Below are 18,689 nucleotides of genomic sequence, written 5' to 3'. Positions count from 1 at the left end.
CACTTGGGGAGCTCCTGAGGTAAGACACTGCCATGGTGCATGCCCAGCCCTTTTGTGCACCTCTGCCTGCACCTGCCTGCCATGTATAAAATTAGTGAGACTTGAGAACACCAGCTCAATTCTCTACTTCACTTCTGAGTCAGCAGCACACCTTGAACAGCAGCTTCCCTTTTTGGGAGAGATGAGAGCTAAAAAGGGGCTTAGATGCTTTGGTCTTGGCAAAGCAGGGAAGGAGCTGGAGCCCAGAGGAGGCACCAAGCTGACCAGAGGGATGGAGCAGCTCTGCTGGGAGGAAGGGTTGAGGGAGTTGGATTAGATGGGATTTTGAGAAGAAATTGTTACCTGTGAGGGAGGTGAGGACCTGGCACAGAGCAGCTGTGGCTGCCCCTGGATCCCTGGAAGTATCCAAGGCCAGGTTGGAATGGGGCTTGGAGCAGCCTGAGCTAGTGGAATGTGTCCCTGCCCATGGCAGGGGATGGGACTGGATGAGCTATAAGGTCCTTTCCAACCCAAACTACTCTGGGATTCTCTGAATAATGTCTTTTGCTCCATCCCAGACCCATGCTGAGGATCTAGCAACAAGTTTCATGCAAAGATCAATGCTGGGAAGTCTTAGAGTCTGTGGGCTGTAACACAGACAAGGATCCAAACTGGGATTTGGTAGCAATAGGAAAAGTGAGTGGTGGTGTTAGCAAGTAAATGAAAATGTGGGTGTTTACTGCAGAGGGTGTGGAAGGGAATACAGAGGTATTGTGGGATCAAAACCTTGAAAACAGCCTTTATGCTGCAAAAAGCTGTGTGCTTAGTGCAGTATGTGCAGGAGAAAAAACATAAAAGCTATTTTCAAACCAGAAACCATGATCTGAAATAAAATTCTCTCTGTAAGACTGATCTCTCTTTACTTCTGGAATCCTAATGAACTGCTGTGGCTGTTATGTTTGACATTGCAGCTTTGAAGAGTTTGACAATGCAAGTGCTGAACAACATGGCTGCATTTATTGCTCTTCCCTCAATCCTGCAGAGGATTCTCCAGGTGAGTTCCTGAAGGGAAAGAGGTTTCACCAAGCTGTGCCACTGGGAAAAGGTATTCCCAGATTGTTGGAGACTGACTGTTCAGTGTTTCAGTAAAATTTCTGTTGGTGAAACATAAGGTGTTTCACCTTCAACCTATCAACAAAAGCTGATAGAGTTACCTGGGAAGACATGTGGGAACACACAGACCTGTGAGAAGGTAATTGAAGTAATTCCTGCAAACCAAATAAAATAGTACCTCAAAGGTTGCAGTTGCTTGGAACTGAAAATTGGCAGGTTTAAGGGCAAAGCCACAATGAATTTCCCAAAACTTGGCATTAAATTTGTTGAAAGCCTTTTAATGAAGTTGTGAAGACACTACAGCAAAGTGTATAGGCTTTGCAGAAAGATCATGACTGGGCCCAAAATACTCTTGATGGTGCAATATTATTTTAGAGATTCAGTTAGTGAGTAGCAAACTTGCAGAAGAGTTGCTTTTAAGCAGGACCTTGGGTTGAGTGATCACAGGCAACTTCAAATTGTTAATTTGCAAAGCAGATGATAGCTGATGTTGGTATTTAATAACAAACCTTGAGAAATGCAGAAAAGGAATTAGAATAATTGTCTGTGTTGTGGAGTGGAATGATTGAAAAGTTGAGACAGTGTTGAAACACTGTTCAGGGTTTCTGTTCCAGGTGAGAGAGGAAAAGGGCTTCCAGCTTCACAGGCTGCACACACACCTCTAGCAGCCTTTTGGTTTGATCTTAATATTACTCACAGTCTTGGATTTTGAACAAACTCCTAAGTTAGCAAAGCATGTTGCAAGAGAGTAGATAAAAAGTGTGTTCAAATGAAATGTGGTTTTATCAAAGGAAGTGTCAAGGAAACCTAATGGCTCTTCAATAACTTATTTAGTCTACTTTTAGCTGAGGTTTTGGTATAATTTTCTGTTGGGCCTTGTTTGATGTTTAATGTAGGCAGGAAAGGATGGAGAAAAGCTGTGAGTGAATGGGAGGCTTCCCTGGTTGTGCTGAGGACTGCCAGGATGGGGTGGGAGTCAAAGCAGTGACCACACTGATAACACAGCTGGGAGGTGTGACAGTGTGGAGGAAGATGCTCTTCTTTGGGATGAAGGGATAGTCTTGTTGATGGCCATCTTCACATATTTCATTCTTTTTCTGTTCTGATGGACTCTTCTAGCAGCAATAGAAAATCCCTTCTCCAGGGGCTGGCACTGATGTCCTGGAGGCAGCAGGGGAGGGAAATGTTTTGTCTGTTGTAGAGGGAAGTGGTTGGTGTGATGGCTCTGCTGGGGAGGCTGAGGGGATGCTTCATCAGGTGAGGTGCTTTGCTGAGGACAGAAATGGGTCAGGCATCACTGAGAGCAGCATGTGCAGCTCTGGTCAGTGGGTTTGGAGGCAGGGGGGAACTGCTCCTGCTCATTCCACCTCCCTGGACAGCCTGACAAATTCAGTCTGAGTAAAGAGAGATTTGGAAAGGCAGATTTTTTGAACAACTAGAGCAAAAAAATGATGACTTCTTAAAATGCAGAGAAAAGGACTGAATTCCAGGTGAAGAACATTAGTATCAGAAGTTCATAAAATGGGGCAGTAACTGGTACCTTGTAGCTGAAAAACAGGTGTAGGAAAAATAACATCATAAAGATCAAGAAAAGATCCTGTGGAAGGGGAGATGGTGTTGATACACAGGATCTCTAAGTTGACTTTGCCTCTTAACACTTCTATCGATTTCACTCGCACCCATGCATTTGCAAACCCCTGAAGTGTGTGGGGTGATGTGGCCTGGGTTGTTTGTGGGCAGCAGAGAGAGTGTTAGCCCCTTGCTGCAGCCTGGGGGATCCTCTGACAGATGCCAACAGCTCAGCTGTGTCCTTCTGAAATTGCTGTCTGGTTTCACCTTGGAAGATTTTCACCTCTGAAGCTCTCTTAAGCCTCTCCCAACTTCTTACCCTCCTCATTAGGAGATGGGCTCTTCTGAGAGCTTGCCTATGCTGAGCCTCACCAGTCTGCTGCTTTCAGTGCTTGGCACCTCCTGTGGGGACAGTGTCCTTTGTTACAAGACAAACCCTTCACTGAACCCTGTGCTCTTGTCCTTAACCCCCACATTTCCATTCACTCTGCCTTACTGCCAGCCCCTATTCCTGGGTTCCAGCACTGCCCTGCTCCAGCTCTCTGCTGCCTGTGGAATTGTGGCTGTGTTTAGCTCTTACTCCAGGGCTTGCAGAGGGTGCCTGTGGGAGGTTTCTGTGAAGTTTATTTGGATGCACAGCTTGGCCCTGGGGAGAACATTGCTTTGACTCCAGCTGGGAAGCTGCTGTTGGGATGGTGATGAGCAAGTCTTACTCTGTGGCCTTGTCAGGAGTGCCCAACTCAAATGTTCAGGCATTCTGAACCCTGGCCCTGCTGGGGATCAGGAGGAAAACTCCCTTGGAGCTAGGCAGCAGAGAGCACTGGAGTTTTTGCCTTCCAGTTGTCTGCTTCCTTGGGTTATCTGGGAATGCCATTAAAATGCTCTGCAGGGAAGAATCACAACATTGCAAAAGCACCAGCTGTGCCTGCTGACAGGAAGATCCCTGTGTTGTTAGCCCTGGCTGGGTGTTCCTTTTGCAGAGCTGTGTAGTTGCTCTTTGAAGCCATGCAAAATTCTAAACCCTGGTGCCAAACCCTTCTGTCCTGGCTCTGAGCTCTGTGGAGGGCACTTAGATGTGTTACTGGTGTGCCACCTTAACTGTGACCACAAGGAAATACTGAAACCAGCTTTTCTGTGCCCTGGAGTGCACACAGCCTTTCCCAAGCCCTCCAAATATTTTGGTGAAATGCAGAATTACAAGTGGTGCTTGTCTGACAGGGCCCTCAAATGCTGTTTCAGCAGAGCTCAAGGTTTGTGCTAGGGCATATACGTGCTGGAGCTGCAGGCTGGGAGGTGGCACAGCTGCCCAGGAATTCACTGGGGGTTTTGTGGGAAGGTGGATAACATCAGTAAACTGAGGTAGATTATCTTGCCTTCTCTGAAAAGGAATTAGAGTATTCCAATTTTAGCAGACTGTTTTTCTTCCTCTTCTGGGCTTAACTGCTTACAGATTATACCTTATGCAAATGTTAACTTTGCAACCAAAGTGTTTGGCCAAAGGGCACCTTGCAGGGGCTGGGGCCAGACCTGCAGCTTCCCAGAGAGGACACAGGCTTCTGGCACCTGCCTGTCCCAGCGCCTGGGCTCAGTGTTATCTAACTGAAGTCATGTGAAATAACAGTTGATAGATTTGCTCCTGCTCATCCTTTATGGTGTTGGGGAGTGACTTATTAACTGGGAAGTCTGAACGAACCGCATTAGGAGAGATACCAGAGGAATCCTCTTGAGCATTAAGAAAAATTCCATGTTATTAAGGATGTGAGTGCTCTCTGAAGAGGGCTGAGAGGTTCATTGTTAATTCCCTTACAAAGCTGTAATCCTTCATGAATGTTTTGTAAGCAGATGCAGCTGATGTCTCCTACAAAATGGAGAACTGGAGAAGCCAGAAATGTAAAAGCTACCAGTAGGGACCCCAAAGAGGGGAGGGAATGAGTCTCTAAAAGCTGTTCCAGAGTGGAAGCAGAAACATTCAGAAAGCTTCTACTTACATTTTTTTCCCCTCCTGCTTAGGGCTTTGGCTGTTTTTTCTTCCTAGTTTGGGAGATCAGCACTGGGGTTAGCTGTGTGTAGAGTGGCTGCTCTGGCCCCTTGCAGAGGGGAGAAGTGAATGTGTCTGCAGAGTGCATTTATTAGCACTGGTAGCAAAGCAAATGCTATTTCCTGGACCCAGGAAGAAATGGGAAATGGAAAAGGCAGAGGTGGCTGAAAGTGATGCATGAGCACCTCTGGGCTCTGTCTGGATCCCTGCCAGCTCTTCCCATCTGTTTGGTGGTGGCAGCCCAGGGCAGGCAGTTTGGCTCTGGCTCCTTGTGCTGATGCCATGCAGGCTGCTGGGATCTGTTTCTGGTTGGTGCAGTGCCTGTTCCTCTGCATGGGATGGCACATCCCTGTCTGGAGTGTGCCTGAATTCCAACCCGAGACCAGCTTTATAAAGTGGAATTACTGAAAGATATTCCTCCATAAAACCAATTGATTGCACGAGGCTTTTGTGGCTGGAAGTTCTGTGGGGTCTGAAGCTGCAGTTTAGCAGCATTATAACTGTCTGGAGGGGTGACCTGGCAGCTGTGGGTGTGATGCTGGAGGCAGGCAGGCAGCTCCAGCCCATCCCATTGGATGGCTCCAGCAGGGAATGGCTGCAGACTCACTGCTGGCACTGGGCTGCCAGGCTCAGGGTGAGGCTTGGCCAGACAATGGGCCTCCTCTGGAAGGAAGAAAGTCCCTTTTCTTCCCAGCTGCCATTCTTTTTAAAGATCATCAAGCATGACTTGAGGAAAAGACAGCAACTGAAAGCCCTTAGACTTGTGTTCTCCCTCTGCAAAGCTGCAGATGGCTCTTTATTCTTCCCTCTCCTTCACATCTCTTCTTCTGCTCTGTGTCCAGACAGGAAACCAGTGGCTTTGAAAAACTCCACTTGTAGCTTAGGAAGTTTGAGGTGCTGTATGGAAATTGTGGGACTGGGACAGTTTGTGAGTGACCTGTTGGCCATGTACTTGAGGGCTTTAGAAGAGGAGCTGCTGGCTGCCTGCCTAACTGCTCTGTGCTCTGGGTCACATTCCTGCTCTCTGGAAATCCCACTGCCTCCATGATCCCTGCAGTGCAATGCACTCAGTGCAGAGCGCTTCCTGCGCTGTGCTGTTCACCCAGCGGAAAAGGAGCCTGTGCAGCACATCCAGCTCTTCATGCTTCCTCCACATGCTCCACATCCACAGCTGGTTTTGACTCAGTGCTGTTACTGAGGGCTGCTTTTATTGGGTTTGAACATTGGTGTCTCTGCCTGTCACACTGCCCATGAAGGCTGTTGTTCAAGACTTCCTTCACTTGCTTGCTGTTCTGTCTTGCACCCCTCAGAGTGTCTTGCAGCGCAGCTTCCATGCTGCTTTAGTTGTCTTTCTCAGCTGGCTTTGTCACTGTCAATTCTTCTTGCCCAGTCCCAGCATGGAATCAGCCATGCTCCTGCTCCTTCTCTCATTCATCTTATCCAGAGCTTGTTTGTCCCACTCCTGTTCCTGTTTCTGTCGTGTCCTCACCATTTTTCTACTCTCTGGGTTAGTTTCCTTTTCACATCCTGCTGGTCTGTTTTTGCCAATGTCCTGCTCCTTCCAGCAGACAGCTTCTCTCAGCTTCCTGCACAAAGTGACGCTTCAGGGGCTGCCAGGGTGGCTGTGCAGGGCTGTCTGGGCTGCAGGAAGGGGGAGATGCACAGGCATCTGCACCACAGCCCTGTGCTTGTGCTGCTGGGACATGGCAATGAAGCTGTTCAGGGCGTGTGAAAATCAGCCCTGCAGCACCAGGAGAGCCCCAGGGCCCTGTTCCTCTGCCAGCTGGGCTGTGGGCTCAGCAGAGACAGGGGTGTGCTCTTCCAGCCTGCAGATCAGGGGTCTGGGATGAGTCTGGGCATCAGGCACCCCTGGCTGGGCAAGGGCACGGGGCAGTGCCTGGCCGTGCTGTTCCCTTCAATATTCCTCAGATGTACTCTCCAGTCAGCTCCTGCAGCTCCTGAATGGAGTTTCCAGTTTTGACCCAGGCACACTAATTCATAGTGATGGTGTTATCTACTGAGTTTTGCCAATTCCTGATTTTTCCCATCAGTGTGTGGGATTGTTCTGCTGTCCCTGTGTATGTGCAGCATATTTAACCCTGCAATCATAGCTTCCATTTGCAGTTCCAATCCAGAGGAAAAAAAGACCTAAAAAGAATCAGAATGGTCATATCCTGTGATTCAGCTGCAGCTTTGCATTTCTTCTTATAGGATCCAGTTTATGGAAAAGGGAAACTTGGAGAAATTCAAGGGCTTGTCCTGGGAATGCTGGACACTTTTAACTATGAACAAGTAAGTTGCCTGTGTTTCTGTTCTGTCCATTACTGCATGCAGCATTATTTTAGCTTTGTGGCCTACTGCTCTCTCTCTCTTATTTGTCATTTCTGTCTGCAGGGCAAAGTCAATGGGCATGTGAGTGATTTCTGTGTCATTGGGGGATGGGGAGGGAATTTGGTTTGCTCACAGATTGCAAGTGAAGGGACTGACAGGTACATGGTGAACACCTCTGCAGCTCAGTTCTGTGTTAAATGTAGCAGAAGGATAAACATCTGCTTTTTCTCCAGCTCATCCTGCAGTCAGGGATTCAAAGGCACAAAGCTGATAGGTTTTGTCTTTCCATGCAGTTTTAAATAACAGGTTTTGAAATTAGGCTGTTTTTACACTTCCAAATGATAATGCTGCACTTCCTTTGTGTCCTGGTGAGATTTCCTCTTAATCTCAGTCCTGCTTTTCTCAGTCCAGTCCCAAATCCCAGGCAGCCTCCACACTTGAGCAGTTTTCTGGAACTCCTTTCCCCCTAAACAGGATGCACAGTGTTCCTCCAAGCCCCTCTTCCCCCCTCAAGTGGCAGAGCCATCCCAGCTGCTGCTCAGGGCAGCCCCAGGCACCAGCAGCCACTGCAGAAACACAGTGGGAAATTGCTTTGCTGTGCAGGCTGAGCACCAGGAGCTTCATCTGGGTTTGGGTTCTTGCAGAAGGCCTGGGCAGCTCTGGGACAGGCTGTGTGCCCAGCTGGGACCCTGTGGTGCTGCCTTTTGCAGCTGCTGCTGTGGAGCAGGGATGAATTAGGGAGCAGAGCCCCTGTGCCTGAGAGAAACTTGGTGCTGGAAACTCGGGGTGGTTCTTTGGGCTCTTGGAAAATGAGCATCCCTTGGGAAGGACAAGCAGATGAGCAGTTTGGGGGTTTTTTAAAGACTTTAATTGCCACAGTGCATTTGAGCTTTGATTTTTATTAGCACATTTCTCCTAAAATGGGGATATAAGCAGTAGCTTGCCAGGTAGAAGGGCAAAAAAAAAGGTTTGATGTGGAGGATGACAAAATGAGCCTGCCATGCCTCTGTTAATGCTCTTGGGCAAAAGTCAATACAGACTTGTCTATTTGAGAGTGCAGAGGAATTGCTCCATTAACGTGTGATGAAAGGATAAGTGTTTTGAGGTCAGGGGATAGAAAGCATAGAAGTGATTTTATTGGGTTGTTTCTGCTCTTAGTGAGCTGCTAAGCAGCTTGTTCTGAAGAACTGGCTGGCAGGGAGTTCTGCAGTCTGGAGGTGACAGACTGACCTGCTCTCTGTGTTGTCTTCCACACAGACCCTTCTAGAGACAACCACGAGCCTTTTAAACCACGATCTCCACTGGTCCCTGTGTAACCTGAGAGCCTCTGTCACCAGGGGCCTTACCCCAAAGCAGGATTACTGCTGCATCTGTCTCCAGCAGTACAAAAGGAGGCAAGAAACTGCTGATGAAATCATTGTTTTCAGGTAAAGTTAAGGAGTGGGGTTGCAGCTGTGATCGTGTTAATAGTTTTAAAAGGGGAAACAAATTCTACCGGTTGGCTTGCCTGAGTAATGATCTGTATTCCTGGAAGCACACCTCCCTGCTGCCTTGCACTGTGAGAGGGCTGGCTGATCCCACCCATCAGAGGCTGCTTTGCATGCAGCCAGCTCTGCCTGCCTGGGAGGAATGGTGTCCCAGGCCCAGGAGCTGGCTGTCAGTTTTCTGTCCCCTCTCCCAGCAGTGTGCTTTGGGCGCTGCGGCACCCTGGGCTCGTTTGTGTATTTGTACATCTGGGACCTGCCACAGCCCTGGCACGTCCCACCTCCTGTCTGTGCCCAGGTGTCTGTAAAATAAGGTGAAATCGTTGTTACCTTGGTGTTACAGTCTGTAGCTGTATCAGCAAATGGGCACCCAGTGTTGACTCTGTGAGTCTGGAAATCAGCAGGAGGGTGAGGATACGCTGCTGATTCCCAGATACAGCCTTTTGCCACTGGGCAGCCCCTTGCCCTCCACTGTGCAGGGCTCAGGAGCTGCTGCCCTGCTTCCCAGCACTGACTTGCTCTCTCCCCAGCTGTGGCCACTTGTACCACTCGCTGTGCCTGCTGAGTAAGGAGTGTGGGGTGGTCACCAAGGGCCTCATGAGGTGGATGTGCTACAAATGCAACTCGAGCAACAAGGGAGGGAAGCTGAGTGAGAACTTCTCAGAGCTGAAGAAAGGGACTGCAGCATCCCTGGCACAGGTAGGTTTTGTGAGGTGGTTTCTTGTCAGGTAAACTTTCATCATCACACTCTTGTCTGTCTGTCTACGCTTCCAGGCAAGACTCTGATCAGTACCTGTCAAACACTCTCAGCAGCTAATTGGTCACTTTTCTGAATGCCAGAATGTTCATTCAGAAGGTCTAGGAGCTGGTGTGATGGGCAGCTGGATGCTTGCAGCTGTCAATTTTTTTTTAAAGGTGTGTTTATGTAAATCTTAGATTGAAAGCAGGCACATTCCTTGTGGCTGGATTGTGGACCCTCTGTTCCACCTTCCTAGCAGATAATCTGGCTCTGGATAAAAGGCCTGGGATTGATTTGACTCACTAAGTGCTTGCACAATATTTTAAGAAGCTTGAGTGTAACCAAGATTGATGCAGCTGGATTTGGGTGAGAGAACAGAGAATTAATTTGTATTTATTGTCAGTGTTTGTGCACTGAAAGTTTCATCATCCCTAATTCAAACTAAAGCATAGCCTCAAATGTGCACGGAGCTGTCTTTTTCCTGGCTGGTGCTGTGGATGGTAAAGCCCCCATGGCAGGTGGTTTGCTGGGTTCTCTTAAGGGATGTTGCATGTGGGCAGCTGAGCTCTGCTGCTCCACATTCCAGTGGCCCCTGGCTGAGGGTTTGTTCCCAAGTGCCTGGGGGTACTTTGTGCATTTGTCACTGTATGGATGTGCACAGAGCAGCATTTTCACTCCTGGAACCAAAATAATTCAATCTTGGAGTATGTTTTTATAGTAGTACTTTGGTTTTGTTGGAGCAGATGATTTCAATTCCTGCCAAACCCATCCCGATCAGAAGCTGGCTAAGGGCCTTAGTCAGCTGCTGTCAGCTGCTGCACTCACAGGAGAGGCTTCCTGCTTGGGGCAGACGTGGGGAAAGGGAATCTTGCAGGCCTGTGTGGAGCACCAGGCAGTCTCTGCAGTCAGGCTGTGTTAGTCTTTGATTTGGTGACAGCAGCAAAGCTTTCCCAGGAGCTTGGAAATGGAGTGTGGTCCAGCCAGGCTGAGCAGTGTGTGTGTGTCCTGTCCTGTGGGATGTGGGCACTGCATCTAAGGCTGGGAAAGTTCAGCAGCCCCACATCTCACCCTCTGCACTCCTGCCCCAAAGGAGTGTGTGTAAATGGGGGTGACAGGCTGGGGTCTAGTTTCAAAACTAAAGGCAGAATTAACTACTAAAACTGCATTCAGCATTCGAGTGCCTGGCGCTTGATTCCAGTGCTTTGTAATCGTGTTATCCCTGGCTTTCTCTGGGGCAGTCAGTCAGGGAGCCCCTGTGGCTCCCCTTTGACATCAGTCTGACTTGCCCTGTAGAGAAAGAAGGGGAAATGCTCCACATGCCATGGCAGTGATGGGGGTAAGGAGGAGAAGATGCTTCCTTTTATTTAACTGATGGAAGTGAAGGGCTGGCTGGGACTCAGGGCCTGAAGGGAGATGTGGAGAGACTGAATGGGGAAGAGGACTTACAGCATGGATCATGTAGTGCTAGCTGGAAAGTGTCCATCCCAGGCCATCCCAGTGCAGGATGGTGCCCTGCTGCTGCTGCTTCCCTGCTGCTGTCACATGCTCTTGGCAGGGAAGTCGTGGCTTCCTGCTGCACACACACAGCCCAGCAGAGCTTGGGCTAGGTTCAGCAGAGCCCCAGCACTGCCCAGGCCCCCAGCTCCTCCTCCCTGTGTCCCAGATCCTCTCCAAGTCTGGGATGTTCCTCACAAATCCAAATGACAATATTTAACTGTTGTACTCACACGTGATCAGACTTGCACTGTCACATCTTAAAAAAGCTGAGTGTATTTAGGCTTGGCAGTAGAGTGGAGAATCTCCAGCTCCTGCAGGAAATTTGTTTGCTGAACTATCACTGCTGAGCAGCATTAATTAACCCTGAGAGGTAAGGACTCCTCTGACCTGGCGTGGGCTGAGTTACAGAGTAGAGTTTCTGTGCTGGGGCAATGCTGGGAATGCAAACTGGAGAAGATGGGGCTTCTCTGTGTCCTCTCTTGACTCTGCTGGCCCCAGTCAGACCCAGAGCTCTGGGTTGGACAACTGCTCTGGCTCCACAGCTGGTGTTTGTGAGCAGGAAATCCTGAGTGAGCTCCTGCTAACAGCATTGTTTCCAGCTCTGCCCTCCTGAGAGTCAGATCTGGGGCTCCCAGGCCCTTCTGCACAGAGATCTGTGGGGAGGGTGTTTCCCTGTAGCCCCTTTGAAGACCCCGAAAGCTTAGGTCCTCTCTTGGCAAAATCTAATATGGTGATCTTCAGCTGAGGTATTTATTTTCTTAGGAAGCCTTGAATTAGGAGGAGAGTCATACTGAGAAATGCCACTGAGCATCTGGAGTGCATTTCACAGCACTAATTCTGCCCTGCCCAGGCAAAGGCTGTCAGTTTGAATCGTGCAGTGTGGCTGAGATGTGGATGTGAAACGACAGCCCAACAGACAGGGCTTCCTCTGCCTCTGTGCTCTGTGTGTGATGCTGGGGCCATTCCCTGAAACTGGGGAGGTGGAGGGGTGCCACAAGCCAGCACTGACCCATTATGGGATCAGTGACAGCGTGGACTTAAGTGGAACCTGGCTGGGATGAGGGCTTGGCGTGCTCTGCCCCAGCCAAGGGGAGCAGAAAGAAGGGCACAGGGGATTTTCTTTTCCTCTGGTTCTACTACCAAAAGTTTGTGCTTTCTGTGTTACCCCTGAGCCTCACTGCCTTGCCAAGGGTAATCCTCTGGGGCTGGGCGATCATATGTCCTGCCCTCCCTAGCTTGGAGCATCCCCTAGATGAGAGTTAAAAGAAATGGGCACTTGTTTTTGTGGTGGGTCCCTAGTCCCCTTGCAGAGCTGTGTGTTTGTTGTGGTGTGTGTGGGATGAGGGCTCAGCAGCTGGGCACTGCCCGAATACCTGCGGGAAGGGCTCCGGGTGTCTCAGCCACTGATTCCCAAAACTCATTTGCCTCATTTCAGTGAGCAAACCTTCTCCATTTATTCTGCCAGCTTATGCGCTGGGGATCAGGGAGAGGAAGAGTCTTGGCTCCTGGGCCATAAGCCCTGCCGTGAGCCCCTGAGCTGCCATGCTCTGGTTATTCCGTGTCCGAGCAGTTCTGAGCATGCTGGTGTTGGAGCTGTCCAGATGGCAGATATGTTTTATTCAGGAGTTTAATCCTGTCAAGTCACGCCAGGATGGACAATGGACTTGATCCATAGTTAATCCAGTTTGTCAGGCTCTACCTTTGGGCTCTGTCCTGCAGTTTTCCCATGTCCCTCCCTGTGACAGCCTTCCGGAGCTTCTGAACGAGTCCCACGTGTGAGGGGCTGGTACCACATCCCTCATTAGCCCTTAAGGGTCCCTCTGCACCACGTGCTTTCTGTTGGGCAATAGTGAAGGTTTAGGTTGGGTTTTTCACCAAAATTTACTTCAGAGCTTGACAGATGTTACACGACCTCCATCCATCAGGAGACAGAGCTGGTGTTGCTGTGTTCAGGGTAACAGTGACCATCAGTTATTCACTTGTCTCCAGGAAGACAAAAAACTTCCAAGGGGTTTGTAACTTTGAAAATATCCAGATGTGATCCCCTCAGTCACACTATAGAGATAATTAGTGTTTTACACAGTTCCAGGAATGGACATTCTCTCCTCTGTGGAGATGTTCCCATGTACAAATTAACTGAGCAGATATCCAGTCCTTTGGCTTTGGAGGTGGATTCCTTCACTTCAGCAGTGCACAGGAAATCCATGTGAGGAAGGAGCTGGAGACAAAGAACATCTCTGCTTGCTTGTAATGGAAATAAAAGTGGTCTAGTAGGAAGAGTACTGAGTGCAGGTGTCCTCATGAGCGGGTAGAGGACGACTGGCACCAGAGTTAAAACTGCAAACAATACAAATTGAAAAAGACTGATTTGAAAACCAAAATCATCCTGTAACAGCTTTTAAATCAAAAGTGACTGTTTTCTTGAGCTTCTCATGCTGGGGGGGTTGGGTGAGTTTTGTTGTTTTGTGGGGGTTTTTTGAGAAATATCAGAGTGAGTTATAATTATGTACCCTGGCCTTGCTTCAGAGCAATCAGCAGCCTGACAGAATGGTCCTTCCACTGCCTACAACCCAAAGTTTGGCACTGTGGGGTCTGTGAGACACTGACAGGGGGCAGGAGCAGCTGATCCCAAAGTGCCTGGAGCCAGGAGCAGTGAGACCAGGATTACCCAGTCATGGCCAGGTAAAGAGCAAAGATGGCAGAATTGCAATGGGGAATCTCGCCTTGACTTTACATCTCAATTTCTAAGGAACTATTCCTGCAGTCTGATGAAAATTTCCTCCTTTTTAATAAAACATTCCAGTCTGGGAGGATGTGTAGAACAGACTCATTGAAATGCAGTGGCAGCTGCTGGGCTGCAGCTACCTGTGGATGATCCCAGAAACTGCAGCAGTCCCTGCTGGCAGTGGTTCTGCGAGCTGAGCTGGTGCCCCACAGCCCAGGGTGTGCCCATCAGGATCCAGCACAGCACCAGGGCAGGGCAGGAGGTCACCGTGCCTCCACAAAGGGGCTGGGAGCAGGGACATGTCCCAGGAGAGCTGTTCCTCAAGCTGGGCTGGCTCCTGCTGCTGCTGCAAGGGGGATGGCTGTTCCCCTCTGTGATTCCAAGCTGAGGAATAAACTGGCCCAAGGCTAAGGGTGCAGCTGACTCCTGACTGATGTTCCTCTGAAGGAGGGGAACAAAATAAAGCCAAGGCTTTGGCTGTTTGTAGTCCCTTGATGGGAGGGTAGGAGAGGGACTGTGCCAGTGGTGCTGGCTGTAGCCCAGGGTGCAGGAGCTGTTCTGGATGGTGCCTTTCAGGAAAGCAGGGGGAGCATCAGTGTCTGGTCAATCCCAGCAGTGGGAAGCTGCAGTTCCCATGACCCTCACACAGCCCGTGGCACAAGGAGAACAATGTTGTGTGCTCTGTGTGTGACTTGGGCAGCTGCAGCTGAGCTCCTGGGGCCAGAGCTGGGCACGTTCTGAACCCCCCAGACACACAGCAGTGCCAGGGTACACAGCAGTCCTAGGGGACAGCAAACGGAGGAGGAGGGCAAGGGTGGGCTTGGTGTCCATTGCCTGTGGGCTCAGCCCTCTGAATGGGAATGTTGCCTTTGTTCCTCAGGATCCCAAAACCTTCCCCAGGACTTCTGGCTGCATCTCTCTGTGTTAAGGGAGCAGCCCCTGGGGCAGTGGGGTGCTCTGAAGCTCTAACTGATGCAGCAATATCTTGTGTGGAAGGAATGGCTGAGGGGCAGCTCTGGGATGGTCTCTTGGCATGACTATGGATGGTGCTTCCACTCAGACTGTTGGAATCTGCTTTGCTTAAGCACTGGCTGCTGATGGAACTTGTAGCTGTTAAATTAAAGATAATTGCAAGCTTGGGAGGGCTGTGTGGTGACTACCAGAGGGGGTGGAATACGTGCAAGAAAAGCATGCAATAGAGATTAGCATTAGCAGTGGGATCTAGGAGAGCTGGAAAATGAAAAAAGCCTTTTCCCTTCTTCCTGGCCGAGATCCTCAGGATATGAATTGCCTCTCTGGGGTTTTGTGTCTTGTCTGAGGCCTTTCCTAGGGGGTGTGGGGATGTGCCTGGAAATGGGTTGGAGGTGCTGAAGGATCCATCTCGGAGGTGGCCAGCCCTGGATACAGAGGCTGTGCTGTGGGGTGAGCCCAGTGCCTGCCACTGACACCCGAGAGCTGCTGCTGGACCCTGGGAGCCTCCCGTGGCTCCTGAAGGGAAACATGCCTTTAGTGACACGCTTGAAAAGGAAAAGGCCTGACAGCAGTTGTTTCCATGACAACAGAAAGAATTGCCTGCAATATTTCAGCTCATCAGCCTGGGAACAGCCTGATTGATAGTTACGTACGTGTGGTAGGGAGAGAGCAGGAGAGGGGTGAGGCCAATTATATTGCATTTTCCTTGTCCTTGAATGCTTGTGGCCACAGCAACTGTGGAGGGCAGTTTTTCCTCGCTTTTTGTGTTTTCCAAGTGAGGACGACCTGTGTGTCCCTGGGAAGCACCGGTACAACCTGCTGGCTGTGAGTCCCTGGCCCTCCCTGTCCCAGGCTCCCAGGCTCAAAGCCTGTGCCAGGTGTGCAGGCAATGGGGGCACGTGGCTCCCTGACTGGCAAATAGTTATTTACACTACGGAGAATATCCTGGAGGAGAAGGAGAGAGCTTGGCAAGTGTTTCCAGCAGAAGCGATCCGCACTCGGGACATTCCTCTCTTCCCAGACTGATGATCAAAGGCAAGACGTGCGTGGGTCTTGGGATGGTCTCAGAACTGTCCAGGCTTCAGGAGACCCATGGGGGGCTCAGTGCATCTCCCATTGCCAAAGAGCTTAAAATCAGTGCAGCTTCAGTCGGTACCCACTGGCAGGATTGTACTGACCATTTTTGGTCAGTAGCACCTGGAAGATGTATTTTGGAGAAGATATTTGAATGTTCCCTTAAAAATAGATCCCCAGAGACAACAGATGCCAGCCTCCTGCTCGTGAGGGAGGCTGTTCTCCTGGCTCCTGTTGGGGTTTCTTGATGATGCTTTTGCTTTGCAATATGAGCAGAAACATTCAAAATAGAAACATTGTGGTGTGATAAATGGAGCAAACCTACAAGAATCTGTGATGCTTTGTCATCTCTCCCTGGGACATGTAAATGGTGCCATGTAGAGCAGTTTGAGTGTGTGCCACCCTCTCTGCCTTAGTGCTCTTGGTGCAGCTCTGGGCCCTCTCTTTGCCCTCACCTGCAGCTGCCCCTCACTGCTGGGGGACGCTTGGCCTTGTACCCCACAGCTGGGCAGGGCCACGGTCTCGGGACGTGGCTGCCACTGCCGCATGACTCACCCAGCCTCCCCTTTCTGCCCCTCATTTCCCAGCTTCCAGTCTGTAACACCCCACTGGAGGACAGGAGACGGGACCCCATGATGCCATTTCAGGATGCCAGTAGCTGTTAGCAGTCACTGGCAGAGTCACGGGGAGGCAGCACACACAGCCCGTGTCCCTCCAGCGTCCCTGTGCCGCGGTGTCGGGCTGGCCGGGGCCGGGACGCGGGAAGGGGCTGGGGGAAGCTGCTGCTGCCACTTGGGAAGGAGCCTGGAGAGGCTGCTTGGCCCCAGAGGCCCGTTGCTTCTCTTCCCAGCTGGCTGTGAGTGAGTTTCCCATGCCTTTTTTCCTTCCTCTGAGGTATCCCAGTACTGCCAGTCTGCCATCAGGGTAGATCCCAGCAGTAACTCACTGTGGATGCAGGGGTGTGACTGTCCTTTGGGCAAAAACAGGACTAATTTTTTTCCCCCAAACCTGGGGTGCACATAGTGGCTTCATGCAAAGGCAAAGATGGCTATAAAGACCTCCCAAACAGGTTTTGGACTGACTGCTCCTGGCCCAGGAATTAATTTCTTTGTGTAGGAACTTGACAGCCTGCTCTGCATGGTTTCTGTAACTCTCCTACTCTTTCTCAGATGAGTTCAGAGTCTGTGTTGGATCCTCAGCAAATCCAAGCTTTTGACCAGCTCTGCCGACTCAACCGAGGCACCTCCCGAGTACGTACTCCCCGTTTTCCTTCTGCTTTCAGACTGGTGATGGGCGTTTTTCATGTGGCCAAGCCACACACTGGCAGTGACACGTGAGGGCTCTGGCTTTTCTCTGGGGTTTGGGCCAGTGCTGGCACTTGGCTGTGGCACACTGCAAGGCAGCCATACTGGGGAAGCCACTGGCAAGGAAACTGTGGGAATGGCTCTGGCTTTGTGGCTGGGCCTGACAAGAGTCCCTGAGGTGATCCTTTGTGGATTTGTAACTAAGCTCCCCTCTAGACGCTGTAGCTCCTGCAGTGGCTCAGAACACTCCCTCCTCCTATGCCCCTGCTGTCCCAAGGAGAGCACAGCTCCCTCTGTCCCTGGCATTTTCCTTGTGCCTCCTGCCTGTTTTGGCTGTGGATGTCGGCATTTTCAGTTCTTTCTGGGTTTGTTTTTCAATTATGTGACTTCAAAGCAACCTAAAGACCCCCGGAGAGTTGTTCACTTGAGGTCCGGTGTCCTGCACGGAGCTCTGTAGGGTCCCTCCATGCCATCCATGCCCTTGGCTTTACCTGGGTTAAGGTTTCTCTCACTGCAGCAGGGACACTCCGAGCTCTGTGTACCTGCAGGAGTGTTCCTGGGGTGACCAGGGGCGTTTTCCTTGCAGCTGGCTCTCCTGACGGAGCTGGCGCGCGGTGACAAGCACGGGCTGCTCAGCGTTTCCCACGGGGACCCGGCCACCAGCAGCGTCTTCCAGAACGAGAACTTCCAGCTGCACCTGACGCCCCCTCCGCTGGCTGAGGAGTAGCGCTCCTGTGCCTGGCTGCTCCCAGGACGTGCTGCTGGGCAGCCTTCCCACCACAGCACAGCATTTTCCCCACGCCCCCCTTCCCAGAACCCGCTGTGCTCACCCTCACTGTGCTGTGCTGGTGGGTGGTAGCTGGGTGATGCCCCAGCTCTGCTTTGGCCGTCGTGGGGCAGCTGGGCTGGAAGCTGGAACTGTGGGACAAACCCCAGCATGCTGGAGCACAGGGAGGGCTGCCTGTGCTGACCCAGGGCTGCGTGGCAGCAGTGGGAACTGTTTCCAGGTAACAGAATCAGCTCTGCCCTGCTGGAGGAGCCCCTCCTGTGCCCAGAGGGCCCACGTCCCTGTGCTGTGCTGGTTCTGTGGCTGGGGGCCACACCTGAGTTCTGTGTTCTGCTAAAAGCAGCTGTTCCAGCAAGGCCTGGCCCTGCTGTCTCATGGGGTCTGAGGGCACAGAATGGGTCAATCTGGAGAAGGCTGAAGAATGCAGGAAATGACACCTGTGTGAGCAGACTGACCTGCACACGCTGTGTTCTACCAACCCATTAAAGAGGCCCTTGGTTGAACTTCCTGTGACTTCTGCACTTCTGTGAGTGGGCTGCTGGTAAGAGAAAGATACGTCTTGTGCCTGTGGGTGAAGCTCAATCCTCTCCTCTCACCTCATACCTGTGTTGGGGGAGGGAGGAGTGTGTGTGTAAAAAAGGTGCTGTCGCACACACTCCTCTTCCCCCTGCTCACTTTAGCAGTGGCACTTGGGTGTTTTGGGGTGCCCTCGGGGTCCCAGCTGCTCCCAGAGCACAGCACCAGGTGGGTGTTGCTCTCCCTGCACACAGAACTCCTGTGGCTGATCTGTGCAGAGCTCATACGGAATGGCAGGAACATGGAGCAGCACAGCTGCCTCCAAGGAACACTGAAGCACCAGGTGTTGTGCAGAGCTCACCTGGGTAGGAGCAGTGCCAGTGCCCTGATGTGCCTTGTGTGCTTGTGTCCTGCCCATGAGCAGAACTACCATGGCATGTGTCCAGCCTGCAGCCACACCTGGGCACTGGTAAGTCAGGGAGCTGAATTTGGCCACACATCAGCTGGAGCAGCTCTTTCCAGACGAGTCAGAGCTGGGCCATGAGGCTGCCCACCAGCCCC

The 18,689-nt window shown here is 51.0% G+C and overlaps 1 protein-coding gene across 2 annotated transcripts in view; it reads left to right on the top strand.

Moving 5' to 3' along the window:
- Positions 1-18,115, top strand: part of VPS8 (VPS8 subunit of CORVET complex) — a 65,584-nt gene extending 47,469 nt beyond the window's left edge. For both annotated transcript variants that reach the window (XM_038145568.1, XM_038145567.1), the window contains 6 exons: positions 951-1,033; positions 6,911-6,991; positions 8,288-8,457; positions 9,045-9,213; positions 16,691-16,771; positions 17,412-18,115. In XM_038145568.1, the coding sequence (XP_038001496.1) occupies positions 951-1,033; positions 6,911-6,991; positions 8,288-8,457; positions 9,045-9,213; positions 16,691-16,771; positions 17,412-17,552 (725 nt within the window). In that variant the 3' untranslated portion in view covers positions 17,553-18,115. The remainder of the gene's footprint in view (positions 1-950; positions 1,034-6,910; positions 6,992-8,287; positions 8,458-9,044; positions 9,214-16,690; positions 16,772-17,411) is intronic.
- The last annotated feature ends 574 nt before the right edge of the window (positions 18,116-18,689 follow it).

The sequence above is a fragment of the Motacilla alba genome, chromosome 9, assembly GCF_015832195.1.
Source record: "Motacilla alba alba isolate MOTALB_02 chromosome 9, Motacilla_alba_V1.0_pri, whole genome shotgun sequence".
NCBI lineage: Eukaryota > Metazoa > Chordata > Aves > Passeriformes > Motacillidae > Motacilla > Motacilla alba.
Note: the sequence above shows the minus strand (reverse complement) of the source record. Positions and strands in the feature narration are given on the sequence as shown.